General features: G+C 42.1%; 2 protein-coding genes and 1 long non-coding RNA gene across 3 annotated transcripts in view; 1 reads left to right on the forward strand and 2 right to left on the reverse strand.

Moving 5' to 3' along the window:
* Nucleotides 1–742: 742 nt before the first annotated feature.
* Nucleotides 743–1,954, forward strand: LOC117562859. The gene is made up of 3 exons (XR_004571632.1): nt 743–799; nt 1,307–1,406; nt 1,512–1,954. It is a non-coding gene; the product is annotated as an uncharacterized LOC117562859 (long non-coding RNA).
* Nucleotides 1,955–2,477: 523 nt separating this feature from the next.
* Nucleotides 2,478–4,870, reverse strand: LOC117562858. Its single transcript, XM_034240788.1, has 5 exons — nt 4,459–4,870; nt 4,333–4,389; nt 3,950–4,225; nt 3,638–3,876; nt 2,478–3,564 (listed from the first exon to the last, which is right to left on the reverse strand). Exons 1-5 carry the CDS (start codon nt 4,544–4,546, stop codon nt 3,037–3,039), a joined length of 1,188 nt encoding a protein of 395 aa, XP_034096679.1. The 5' UTR covers nt 4,547–4,870; the 3' UTR covers nt 2,478–3,036.
* A 7,170-nt stretch (nt 4,871–12,040) lies between these two features.
* Nucleotides 12,041–14,343, reverse strand: part of trim71 (tripartite motif containing 71, E3 ubiquitin protein ligase) — a 39,026-nt gene continuing 36,723 nt past the window's right edge. Inside the window, exon 7 of the mRNA XM_034240746.1 lies at nt 12,041–14,164. Within this exon, the coding sequence (XP_034096637.1) occupies nt 13,592–14,164 (573 nt within the window). The 3' untranslated portion in view covers nt 12,041–13,591. The remainder of the gene's footprint in view (nt 14,165–14,343) is intronic.

The following is a 14,343-nucleotide window of genomic DNA, read 5'->3' on the forward strand; positions in this document are numbered from 1 at the left end:
CTCTAACAACACTTGTTGCTAATTATACTAGCATACTTTTACTAAAGTAACATTAACATGTTTAAATGCAGGGCTTTTGTAAGAGAGTATTTCGTATAGTGTAGCATGGTCTACTTGACTTATCTAACCGAAGTGATCGTTACGTTACTTTGCAAACCGTCCCCCCCCCCCCCCCCCCACACACACACACACAAAAGGACACGGTAACGTTGTGATTCACTTCAATTAATGATAACTACGGAGCTTGCTAACAGCAAGGCTACTTCACTCATTTAGCTAATGTAAGATACAAATGCTGTCGAGCCCTCACTGCTTGTAAGATAAAGAGCACAAACTGACTACTTACCCGAGCGCCGAGCCCCGCTGTTCTCCGTCATTTTTCTCCCGGGTTGTTGTGATCACATGACTGACAAAGCCGTGCTCTGATAGGCCAAGTCAGTTTGATTGCATTAGGGCTCGATTGCTTATCCTGTCTGAGTAGCCCGGATGATGCTGCATCGCAATTTTTGACATCGAATTTTATACACCGAATTTTTTGACATCGAATTTTTTGACGTCGAATTTTTGGGATCTGAATTTGAACATTCGAATTTTTTTCACTTGAATTTTTACATTTTTATTTCACATAGGTAAATTCGGAGCAAAAACATTCAGATACATGATTTTCAAAGTAATTATTTTCAATGCTATAAATTCGGTGTCTAATACAATTCGAATACTTCTGTCTCTTGTTTGCTTCCATAATAGAAATCCCACATGTATTGTATGGAGAATGGCATGATGAACACCGTCTGCGGAGGTAATTACGTATCTTTTTATTTTTTAATTTGATAGGGACAGAGCATGTTAATGAACATCAGTATAAAATACAAGAAGTATAAATGTGTTTGAGCAAACGTGCTAATTTACATCCGTAGTAGGCTACCTAGGCAGGTAACAAAAACAGATACACAATACAATACACAAGTAAAAAGACAAAATATATTGTTGCATCAGTCTAAATTAAAAAGTATGATCGATTATCCGGACTGATTACTTTACTCTACAGATCACAAATTGTGCAAAATTATGACACTATTAGTCTTTTTTAGTCCAATGGGATAAGATAAAAGCTACTTTACTAAAGATATAGAAAGCAAGCAAGATAGTAGTACAAAGATACAATAAATAAACAAGAATACAACTGAAATCAAGTGAAGATAATATAGGCCTACAGCAGCAGCAGCAGTTATATATATATATAAAGAATGTTGAATAGGTCTAATGATTTATGGTCATCATTTGCTCCTGTGTCTGCCTTCCTTAGATCCGTTCCAAAGGTCCAACAATTTGTGGAAGAAGTGGTCCCACAGTACAGTCCTTCAGACTTCAAAAGTCATTTCCGATTGTCCAGGGGACATGTGGAAGTATGTGTGTGTATATATATATATATATATATATATAAATAACATCAAATATGTATTATCTGGACTGGTGATATTAAAAGCCATTTATTCCTTTCTACCAAACAGGATGTGATGACGACTATTGGCCCGTTCTACTGGAACAGACAGCACAGTAAAGTGCCGCTTCAAAACAGTGTTCTTGCCTGTCTGTGGACTCTATCAAACCAGGAGTCCTATAGGGGGGTTGCTGATCGTTTCAATATCACCAAATCCACTGTCTGCCTGCATCTCCATGAATTCTGTAGTCTTGTCACCACATATTTGTCTCACCACATTTCCTGGCCCACAGGGCAAGCCCTACATAATTCTGAGTTAGGATTTTGTGCAGCAGGATTTCCCAACACTGTCTGTGCGGTAGATGGATGCCACATTCCTATTGTGAAACCACACTGTGAGAACCCAGTAGCATACATCAACAGAAAACAGTTTTATTCTGTTGTGCTTACTGGGTTCTGTGACAGTAAACGGAGATTCTGTCATGTTAATGTGGGCCACCCTGGTAGCTGGCATGATGCACCGGCATTCCGGTTGTCTGCTGTTGGAAGGCTGCTTGATGAAGATCCCCAGTCCCTGGTGCCTGAGGGAATGCACATCATTGGGGACTCTGCCTACCCACTATTGCCTCAGCTTATGAGGCCATACAGGGACAATGGCCATTTAACTGCTCGGCAGCGTCGTTTCAATCAAAAATTAAATGTTGCACGCGTGGTCATTGAGCATACCTTTGGCCTACTGAAAACGAAGTTCAGGAGGCTCAAATGTTTGTACATGAAAAACATTGCAAACATTAGCACAGCAGTCACTGCCTGTTGCATACTTCACAACATGTGCTTGGAGGAAGGGGAAGCAATTTAAGTTGATGAGCAGGTTGAAGCAGCAGATAACAGGGCACCGCATCCCCAGAACCAAGATGCAGTGTTGCACAGAAATCAGATTTGTGACCTTTTTTAAAGAGCTCACACACACACACACACACACACACACACACACACACACACACACACACACACACACACACACACACACACACACACACACACACACACACACACACACACACACACACACACACACACACACACACACACACACACACACACACACACACATACAAATAACCACTGTCATATTCTTTGTGGAAGACATTTGTTTTTTATTTCCTTTCCTTTTATGCCCACAGTATTGAGTATGTAAGTCGCTTTGGATTAAAGCGCCTAACAAGTAACATGTAATGTCATCCAAAATGATTGGGCAAGTAAAAAATAAATGCATATACGGTATATGAAAACTAGATATGGTCATTTTCTGCACATGTCAATAGCAGTTGACTATCTTCTTTGAAAATGAAATAACTATATATACATATGTACACATGTACTTGGCAAATAAATAATAATTGCATATAAACATTGTGAACACTTAGTGTATACAAATACAAATATTACAAGGCAATTGCCAGGGATGAAATAATAACTCAACTGCATAACGAGGAAAATAAATAACTAATCTAAACAATATTACTTCCATAAACAAACTGAGGTGGTGTTCTTTATAAACAAATTAATTCAGGGAATACCCAGTGTGGGGGAAATTATGGCATATTGGGCTTGTCCTGCAAAAGCTCAATGATGCGCTCTTGTTGGCTCCCAATGAACTTTAACTGGGAAACAACTTCTCCCATCGCAGTCAACATTTTAGCTTCAAACCTCCTCCTATTTCTCTCCTTCAGCCTTCTCCGGCGCTCCTGTTCTGGCTGCACCAGTGTCTCCAGTGCACTGGTCCTCCTCTCCGAGTGGGCCTCATACAGGTCGTAGAAGGAGGGATGGGAGACTCGAGACCGGATTGATCTCGGCTGAGTGGTGGGCAGGGTCATGGAGGGACCAGGCTGGCCCTCAGAGGCACACGGCAGTGTGGTGGGCAGGGTCATGGAGGGACCAGGCTGGGCCTCAGAGGCACACGGCAGTGTGGTGGGCAGGGTCATGGCGGGACCAGGCTGGGCCTCAGAGGCACACGGCAGTGTGGTGGATGGTTGTGAGGCAGTGGGTAATAGAGGGGTGGAAACAAGAGTGCCTGGAGGTGCGCTCCCAACACCGCACCTCCCAAACAGGTTGTCCATTATCTGTGGAATTGCAGAATTGTTCAAATGGAAATTTTGCTTTTACCAACTAGATGTGCAAGAACAAACTTCTTAACCCATAATATTCCCACGTTATGTTCCCCTCTCCTGTTGAGGTACAACGGTCCTTGGCCCTTTTGTAGGTGGTCAAAAGGTTGTTCAGTTTTTTCCGGATTTTGTCTGAGGAGAAACTGTATCCCTCCTTGCTGAACTGCCGTTGTAGAATTTTGTAAAAACCGGGTTTGGAGTGATAGTACACCTGTTGGTGTGTTTTTGTCAGGTCCAAAAGCAGCAGTATGGTGTTGTGTGTGAAATCTGTTAAGACACAAGTGTTAGTAACTCAAACAAATAGCATTTGCTGTTTAGATCCTCATTTTAGTTACTGTACCTTGTGTTGCCTCAAGGTGTTCTGACCGGCTGGAGGGGGATGCCAGGTGAGGAGTGCCAGCTTGGGATCTAGCAGGCCTTACAGGAGCAGGCCTTACAGGAGCAGGCCTTTCATCAGGAGCAGGCCTTTCGTCAGGAGCAGGTCTTTCATCAGGAGCAGGCCTTTCGTCAGGAGCAGGTCTTTCATCAGGAGCAGGCCTTTCGTCAGGAGCAGGTCTTTCATCAGGAGCAGGCCTTTCAGGAGCAGGCCTAGCATCTGAAGACAGATCTAAAGGGACTGTGATTGAGAGAAAATTAAATATTTGTTTACAATAAACATGAATATGTCATTTGTTTGATTTGCATTAAAAGACAATACCATTTTTGATTTAAATGATAGATTACCTTGTGCATTTGTTGCAGCCCTTGCTTGCTGCATAAGTGCAGCTGCTAAACTGTTATCTGAAAAATAATTTACATCATTTAAAATCATATCCAGATTGTTGGAATGCAATTTAGTTGTTTACTCACCATTTTGTAGTCTTTGGGAAATGTCTTGTGAGACTCTTACAGTGATGTCTCCCTGTTCGTCACACAGTGTAAGCAGCAAAAATTCCATTTTACCCACTGTAGACAAAGGTGATCTCCATTGCTTTATATAGCTTTGTTAATTCAGTCATGATGATGAACCACACCAGTGACTGGGTTCCATAATTAGAAATGCTCCTCCCTCTTAATGTTTGCAAAACTAATAGGTGGACAGGCTACAAATGATCAGTCCCTTCAGATCCGCACACGTGAAGCTTAATGAGCATGAATTGAACAGACCTGCTGCTGTGTTAATTCTTTAGCTGCCACTTTAAGCTTTATGATGTGTACAACATGGATGTAATTTGATTTAATCTTGCCATTTTAAATGATGTATTCAATAAATAAGGTTAAACCAAATCATTACATTAGATTTTATTTTAATGATTTGGTTTAACTTAAAGAGAAACTTTATTGTTATTGCACATATTACAGGTACTGAGACAACGAAATGCAGTTTAGCTTCTAACCAGGTGCAACAAGCAGTGAAGTGGAAAGTAATGTACACAATCTACAGAATAACATATAGAATGAATTGAATGATGAATAAACAGTGGGGTATGAATACACTAGATATCAGCCTGAGAGCAGTATGAACAGTGTGAATGAATATGCTAAGATATATAAAGTATGAAAACGGTAAGCAGTATAGTATAAAATATATAGATATTAATTTCATGATGATAAACATTGTGGAACAATGATGAAAAATGGGAATGGATGTGGCGACGTAAAACTGACACAAAACAACAACAAACTTTTGCCAGCCAATTGGAGAGTTTCATCAGCAGCACGTGGTAAAAACCACCAATGAGCGCTCAGCTCGAGATACCAGCGAGCCGTTTCCCATCAAGCATTTCGCTTCCGCAGCCCGTGGAGAGCAACTGCGCCAACTCGCCTCGCCTCGCTCTCAAGGCTGCGGGCGTCTTTGTCCCGCGAAATTTCAAAGTCTCATGTGGGCGGGCCTCCAGAGCAAGTCGGACAAAATGACTAACCATCATGCAACGCACTAGCAAGACGTTGATCGCGTCTGCGCAGGTCTTGCTTGTCTCAAACAAGCCTATTGATAGATGTCTTGTAATGCACTATTGAGGAACCTGCGACCCAAGTTTTTCATTCAATGCATAACTACACCGTTTGTGAATATGATATGTCAATAAACCTTAAAAATGTTTTCGGTCTGTTTCCGGTATTTGTTAATGACGATGTGCTGTGAGATGTGAGACTGGAATTGCACAGGGGGAAATAACGTATCTTTAGATGCGGATTTTGTTAAACTAATACGTTTGCGCTGTGGACCAACACTATACATTGACGGGGAAGGGGGTTGCAATAAATGTGAACGTTCTCTGGACGCAATTTCCTAAAGTAATCTTCATAATAACTAGCAAACTAAAGATCATGTACATCCACTGCACACATAATCTGAAATAACAACTCATATTTCTCGCATCAAATGACATCAAAACGCATTTTAATGGCCAAACTAACTTTAAAATAGGCATTTTCCACCGAGAATAAAACGAAGTTCGGCCATGTTTTTTTCTTCTGCAGGGAGAAATTTGAAGATCACGTGACATAGAGGCCAGCCATTGGAATGAATGGTGAAAAAAACGGGGTTTGTCAAACAGAGCACATGGTGTAGTCCTAAACGAGAGCTGGGGATTCTGGGTAGTGTAGTGTCTTCTGCCATCCTTTACTCCGAAAAAATATTTGTTTCTCCGAATCGAAGGGGAAAAATACAAAAGCATTGCACACAATTTAAACCAATCAATGTTGTGTAATTAACAAGGATAATCTGGTGTTTTTTAGTCGATGAGTAGTGCAGATATCACTGTAAAATCAATCGACAGTAAGGGGAATACTTTCTTCCGGGGGTACAATTCTCCGTTATCCAATGGGAATGGACGCTCACATTGCCTTTAAGGGCAGCCGACCAAGCCCCCAGGAAGACACAGGCCGTGGGGGGACACCCGAGACCGGGCAATGTCCCCTAGAAACCGGGTGAAATAGCCAAAAATAAATAAAACCCGGGAAAAGTGAAAAAAAGTGTCCGAAAATAGGCACTCGTGAGGCGGGCAGAGTCCCCTGGGTCAACTCCCGTTACATTCCTCCATGGTGTCATTTGAGCGGGCGGGGGGGGGGGGGGGGGGGGGGTCAAAAGGGCATGACCAAGGCCGACCCAAAGTGCACGGTGGGCGGACTCATCACCTCCGTGATGAGTCTCCATTGTGATTTGAAAACTTCCATCAAATGAGTCCTTCGGTGGGCGGGGAAATACGCGTCAGAATCGTCACTTCCTGTACTGACAGTGGAGGTCATATCTATGGTGGAGGTGTCCTGAGAGTGGAGGTCTGCACCGGAACTGTCCTGAGAGTGGAGGTCTGCAGGCAGGCTCCCATGGTAAAGACAGATCATTGTTGTGATACGCAACAGAAACCCGTTTCTTTACATTTTTCACATTACCCTTGACATGTCATAATGGGGAAAGTACATGATTTATAAAAGTAATCACCCACCTGTGCTTTTCCTGTCAAAAGGAAATATGTTTATTGTGATAATATCAGCCATCATTATCAAATGAACTTAAAGTAATTAATTGATTCCAGATATTTACCATCACTATTTTATGTGGTCCCCTACTTTTATTGAATTGCTACTCACAGTTTTAATTTGACCTCTGACCTCTCGGACAGAAGCAAAGAGGAAAACCAATGTTCTCTTCTTGTTTTTTCCACTAGGGGGGGATGAGAGCCCATGATGCACTTGTCTGTGTATTAAATGCAGTATGTACATAAGGTCATGTGTTTTTGTTTAGTCTTTTAAAAGTCTTACATAAAACCAAGAGGACGTAACATGTCGTAAATGCAAAATTGTAATCAAATATTTGCTTTACATTTTTTTTAATATATTGTAAATCCAGAATATAATAATATAGATGTTATCAGGTTTAGATTTGTTTTAAGCTTGCATTTTAAATCCTTAAACCATTTATTCAGGGGATGGAAAAAGATAGTTGCTCCCTCTTGTCTGGAGTGGTTCAAACCTTCTTAAACATCACTTTTCCAGGTCCAAATCACTCAAATTCAAGGACCCAAGCAAGGAAAGTTGACATGGATGAACACACCCTCGTGATTTCTAGAGGCAGGTGGTGTTTGAAAGTAAAAGCCGACTTCCGGAGACACACATGCAGACTGTGGAAAACATTTTCTGTTATTGTTGAAAATTACACTGATTGAATGTGACAATGTTGAAAAGAGGCCTCATACGTAGCTTGGGATGTTTATGGGATTAGAAGATTATATATTAACGTGGGGAAAACACCAGATCAATATATAATGCATTATGCATCTGTATAATATCTAAAGCTACCCTAAGGGCTTTTGAAAAGTGGCTTCAATTTAATAAAATAATTCATCTTAAAACGGTTAAATACCAGATCTCTATCTCTAAGAATATATAAAACTGTATGTACTATTACATTTTAATTTGTATCTTTTATTTACTATCTATTATTATTTCAGACATAGTTTTTCCTTTTTTCAGAACAGTACATTGTCAATTATTTAAAACATAACAAATTGGTAATAACTGAGATTTCTAAATACAATAGATAAAATAAAATACAGTCACTATAATACCATATTCTGTGCTTCATCTAAGATAAATGGTCACAAGAATAAATAGATAGTGTTCGTTTAGTTTAAGAGAAAAAAAAGACAGAAGTCAAAGAAATACAACTTTATTTAAAGTGTAAACCAAAAAATGCATAGGAAATGTTTAAAGTCCACAGAGTACAGAGAGAGCGGCAGGTGGCCAATATATTATAGTCTCCTTTACTTTATTTAGACTGAAAACCTAACATCTGCACTTAAACTTAGCAGTGTGAGTGTGTGTGTAAAAGAGGGAGGAAAGGTGAGACTGATAAACACACACACACACACACACACACACACACATACACATACACATACACATACACATACACACACACACACACACACACACACACACACACACACACACACACACACACACACACACACACACCTGCATGAGGAAGCGCCAGCAGCAACCATCTAAACTCAGCGGACCACCCCGGCCCGCCCTGCCTCTTGGACTGTTGGAGGATACATTCAGTGGATTTCTGCTTACACAACATGGATGCAGCGCACAAACACAACACACACTCACACACACCCAACAGCCGGGAGAACAGGACACAACGCAAACAAGATTTTTGGACACGATTAGCTGGCTGTCAGACTCTCAGGCCTCCCATCGGGGTAAGGCTGTCGTAAAGCTGGTTCAGAACGAGGTGCTGCATGTTTCCACCACACACACATGATCCCACCTCTCACTCGAGGTATTGCTGGTGTGGAACATTTATCACTGAATAGAAAACTCTGCGTTGTGTCTTGTTCTGCGACCGGCAGCCGGTTGTGGGGAGCAAGCATCAACAAGACGGCGTTTAACCCTTTTCTTCACAAAATACATTCTAAAAGGGCCAACGGACGTCAGGTGGTGGAGAGCGTTTGTACTTTTAGTAAAAGAAAAATTGGCAAAAAACCAACCCAAAGATTAATCAGGGGGAGCTAATCGAAAGTGATTTAGAAATAATTAGTTTTATAATATGTAAATGGAGCACACAAAAGAATCAGACTAGTACTGAGAGGTCATAAGGAGAGGAGGGGGAGGGGGAGGGGGAGGGGGAGGGGGAGGGGGAGGGGGAGGGGGAGGGGGAGGGGGAGGGGGAGGGGGAGGGGGATACTACATCATCACTACGGGACACGTTTCAATGAGACACCTGCAGGGCAGGGCTGTTGAGAACTACCTGAGTTTTTTTTTTTTTTTCTTTCTAAATTTTCCAACATTTTTTTTGTCTTTCTGTGTTTAGAGTATCCAATCATTAAAAGAGGGTCTACGACCTTGCACATGTCACCTGGTGCAGCTTTTCTTTTTCTCTCTTACACTCTTTGTCCACACAGCGGCTTTGGAAAAAGCTTGGAGGTGGGCGTGCCTGAAGCTTGACCAACAACCATGAATCTCCCGCCCCTGACACACAAGCAGCGGTTTGATTGGCTAGAGCTTGTACTGGTTTATGATTCGATTGGCTGACGCTTCTGCCGAGGCTTCAAAAGTTGAACATTGCTCAACTTTTGCAGCCTGAAACGCCAGGAAAGCTCCGCTCTGCTTCCCACAATGCAGTTTGGCGAAAAGTGACGTCACCCCATTGAAAGTGAATGGGCAGAAGCGTGGAAGAAGCTTCCAACGCCGCTGTGTGGACGGGCCGTTACAGCCGTGAGAGGCCAGCAATAAAAATGGTGGACAAAAACCACAGGGGCCCAATAATAAAATAAAATAAAACACCGAACAGGAGTGCAGTCAACCGATCACGTGCTGAGCAGCCGTCGCCGCACTTCCTGGGTTCTTATAAAGACGAGGAAGGAAGCTGATTGCTAGTTTGTGCTGCAGAAAGCTAGCTGCTTCTCACATGACAGCGAGCGAGTTCCCATTACTAGGTCAAACACAAAACGGCCACCTTGTGGATTCATCGTATTTGGGGAGGTACATCTACAGAAGGACAATATGTTAATATGTCTAATATTCAGACTAAAGGGAGTTAAAGTAAATTAAGCACTAATGGTGGAAGGACGCAGCTGCCTTCTGCTTTTTAATCTGAAAACGGCCTCTTTTGTTTTCAGGGCTTGAGGCTCGCCTGGCCCAACAGGTTGTGCTCTGCAGAGCCTCTTGAGAACAGGAAATACAATCGCAAAGGTCAAAGGTTAATCCCATCCAACGCAACCCTAAACACACACATACACATCTTTGGGTATATATTTTGGTAAAAACCATCCCAATAGTCGGCTACCCCACCCCATCTGAGTTTTTTTTCAACACCTATCAATATAATACAATATAAGGACTTTTTAAAGCATGCAACAAAAAAATGAAAAACATATTTACGTTTTAAAATACATTTGTTTCCTCTTTAAGAGTGTAGCCCTAAGGATCTTAAAGATAGAATTCAGCAATTAAAAAAAAACTGATGCAACATGAATGAACATTTTCACAGAGTTAATACTTAAAAGCAAAAAACAATCTTACTGGTGAAACTAGTGTTGAGTTCAAAGTAGCTGGGTCTGTGGAATCAAACTGGCTCGCCATCAATGTGCTAATAGCTCCACTTTAATAATAAACCAGGCTGTTGTAATGCCTTAGGCATATTCCTATGATGCGTTCGTTTAAACCGCAAAATCCACACTGAAATATTTGTAAATTGTGCTGAAAATTGAGGTAATTCTTGTGCGTTCAAAGGTGGATTTGTGAAGTTATCAACTCTTTAGAAGAGGCCACATCCTCTTGCCCTCACCAAAGTGTAATCCACATGTTCATCATCATTTTGAGGTAAATTGGGCCCAGCCCTCTTAAGTGCATCCAATCAGAGAGCGAGGATTTATCCCCAGGTGCTCTCATGATTCCACATGTGTATCTGTGATGTAACGGTCCAGTGACACTTGTCGTCTACAACTTCTGGTCCCAATGCCAACTCCGTTTGGCACTGAACTCTCACAGATCATTTTGGCACGATGCTTTCATCTGAAATATTTGGTTTCTTGATGATAAAAGGCATAGTTCACCAGGCATTTTACAGTAGATTAGACAAACCAAAAAGCTGCTCAGGGTTGCAGGATGGAGCGATGACCATAATACAATTTTTCTCTGTTTCAACAAAACCATGATCTTTGGTCCAAGAGCTATGGGACATGTACTGCACTGTAACACAAGAAGATTCAAAGAATGAGGTATATCTGTAATGCATACAAATCAGACGAGGTATGCTTAAATATAAGAGTAAAAACGTGGTATGTGTAACAAGTTGAGGTATTTAAATGTTTAAATGCACAGTAGCTATGAGTGACACACTTGAGGTATTCAGGAGTTGAGGTATATATACGAGAAAAATGAGGTAAAACAACCATTGAGGTACAAGATATCTGAGATATGACGGCGTAAATCCTCTCCTCTGAGGGGAGCGCCCGTCGGTCATTCTTTTCAAAAGGTCCCAAAATTCGTCGCTAGGCTAAAGAAGTGGCTAACAAAACCGAATAATTGTCTAGTGCTTCCAGTGGGACACGGATCAAACAAAAAGGGCAAGGGGATTTAAAACCCTGCAAGAGTTAGTAGCGATTAGTTTCTATTGAGGTACAGATCTGAGATGCTATTCTGAGTCTACGGGCCGTCTAAAAAGGACCAAAGATGGGCGAGGTTTGATTGAGGCGATAAATGCGGGGGAGGGAAAGGGGGTTATCTTTGGTGCGGGTATCTTCTGTTCTCTACACCACGAACATCTGCAGAAATCTCCTGTCACATCCTGGATCAAACAACTGCAGGTCATAGCGGGAAGTCAAAGTGCACGTGCATGATAAACTCACGTGCACTTTGTTCTTCTAAGCCTTACATGGACAACGCTATGACCTCAACTCCAGGCCCTTTATGAACTCGAGACTTCCCAGCAACAATGATTATTTAAGAAAATGTTTTTAAAGGGGATTTTTTTTTTTTTTTTTTTAAAAATCGCCAAATCTACAGTTGGCCATTGTACAGAAAATCTAACTTTGGTTAACTCCAGTAGTCTATAGACCTCCATCTTTAGAGGAATCGGTCTACTGACGCTCAATCTGGAGGTTTCTCCTCAACTCCAACATCAATAAATAGGGCAGGGCTTCCTGATCGCGCCCTATCATTCGACTAAATCCCGGGCCCCAAGGAGCCACAGACGGTGGCTTTCAACCACCATCCAAATCAAAAGGATTGTAAATGTCAGGCCTTAAATTTGATGTCATTAACGTCGTCTGGACAGCCAAATCAGGTGTCTACTTGTGAGGCTTTTGTCACACAGCATGCCTCATGAAAAAGGAGTCATTCAATTAAATGATTAAATCTCTATGTTAAGATCGCTAATAGATCCGGATCTTGGAAACAAAATTCATCACCAAAGGCCTTTGGTGTGCTCCCTTTTCGATACTGCATACTTTAGTTTGCATTTATGCATCTGACTGGAGAATAACGACTGAGGTTGTCTTGACAATAATTCTTCCAGTCTTATGAGACACGGTTGGGGAAGGGGAGTATTGGATGATCATATTTTATAACAGGATTTATTTTAGGGATCGTTTTGGAGATGACTTTATATATTTTTAATTCTCAATAGATTCACTCAGCCAGTAAAACTAGAGGGGGAGTCTGATCATTTCAATCAGTCCTACGTGACCTGAGCTAAATTAGATTCTTTCTATTTTGGCATCGCTTCGCGCTCTCCTCTTAGGCGATCATGACGAACTCCGCAGAGCAACAAAGAGACAAGGGTCGATGCATAAGCAAAAAACTAACCACTCGGAAACAAACATTAAAAAAGGACACTAAATCCCTCTCCGAGAGAAGCCCTCGAATGAGAATAAATCATGTAGCCTCGACAGCGGTCTGAGTATTGTCTCAGCAACAACATTCAGGAGGTTCACTTTAACTCATATTTCGAAATGCACAGCAAGAATGTCTTTAATCCTGTGCAAATATCAACTGAACAGTCTATTCTTTTTGTGTCTTTCTTAAATAACAAAGTATAGAGGTAGGCTTTTCTTCTTTGTAAAACTTCACGGACTTTAAACCTCTGCTCAGTGACTATGAGTACATTCATAAAGAGCTAAATGAGGTAGGTGTGGAGCAGAGGGTACAAGATTTCGAGAAAAGTGAAAAAATCCCTGAGATGGATACTAAAGAGGAGCTCACAGAGAGGGTTCAGAGCAGCTGAGACCGGGGAATGGAAATATGGCTTTTTCTACTGATTATCAATTTGTAGAGGTCCCCTTTGTCATACATACCAAAGATATCTGATTGGAAAATATATATCAATACACATGAAAAAAAATCTATAGTTTTAATTTCCCTTCACTGCAGCTTGCTCTCAACCCTCTCTGCGCCCGCCTCCTGTTGTGTCTGTTGATTCATTCTCTCGCCTCCATTTCCTTCATCAAGAAAACTGCAAACGGAGGCGGAGAATGCAAAAAAATAAATCTTAAAACTTGAGGATGCGATTATTTCCAAAGTCAACGACCACGATGACTCCTTCGGGCGTCACAGCCACACCGGAGGGGCGGTCCATCTGTCCGAAGCCATTCCCCTGTGTGCCAAATTTGCATAAGAAGTTCCCGTTGGGCTCGAACACTTGGACCCGGTGGTTGCGGGAGTCGGCCACGATGATGCGGTTCTCGTGGTCCACGGCGACGCCCTGGGGCCGCAGAAACTGCCCGTTCCCGGTGCCCTCGGAGCCCAGGAAGCGAGCCGACTGGCAGTCCGGCCGGATGACCAGCAGCCTGTGGTTGTTGAAGTCGGTCACCACCAGGTGGTCTTCGTGGTTAAAGGCCACGCCCCTGGGAGAGTCAAAGTGTTTCCACAGGGCCCCCTCGAAGCCGTACTTGTTGAGGAAGGAGCCGTCGGGGCCGAAGAGCTGCACGCGGTGGTTCCTGGTGTCCGAGACCAGGATCTTACCCTCAGAGTTGACAGCCACATCCCAGGGATAGTTGAACTGCCCGTTCTTGGTACCCTTTTCCCCAAACTTCAGCAGGAACTGGCCCTCAAAAGTAAACACCTGTAAGACAAAGCAAATGTGTTAGAGTCCAACGTGTTTATATCTGCAGGAGAGAGAATAAGCATGTAGAGCTGTGTGTTTACACGGCTTTAAAAAGGTTTTTAGAAGCTTAACATGTTTTTTTACAATAACATTTATTCTCCAATGTCTTATGGACTTCCAATTCACATGTGGAATGC

This window comes from Gymnodraco acuticeps, unplaced genomic scaffold (genome assembly GCF_902827175.1).
Source record: "Gymnodraco acuticeps unplaced genomic scaffold, fGymAcu1.1, whole genome shotgun sequence".
Taxonomy (NCBI): Eukaryota; Metazoa; Chordata; class Actinopteri; order Perciformes; family Bathydraconidae; genus Gymnodraco; species Gymnodraco acuticeps.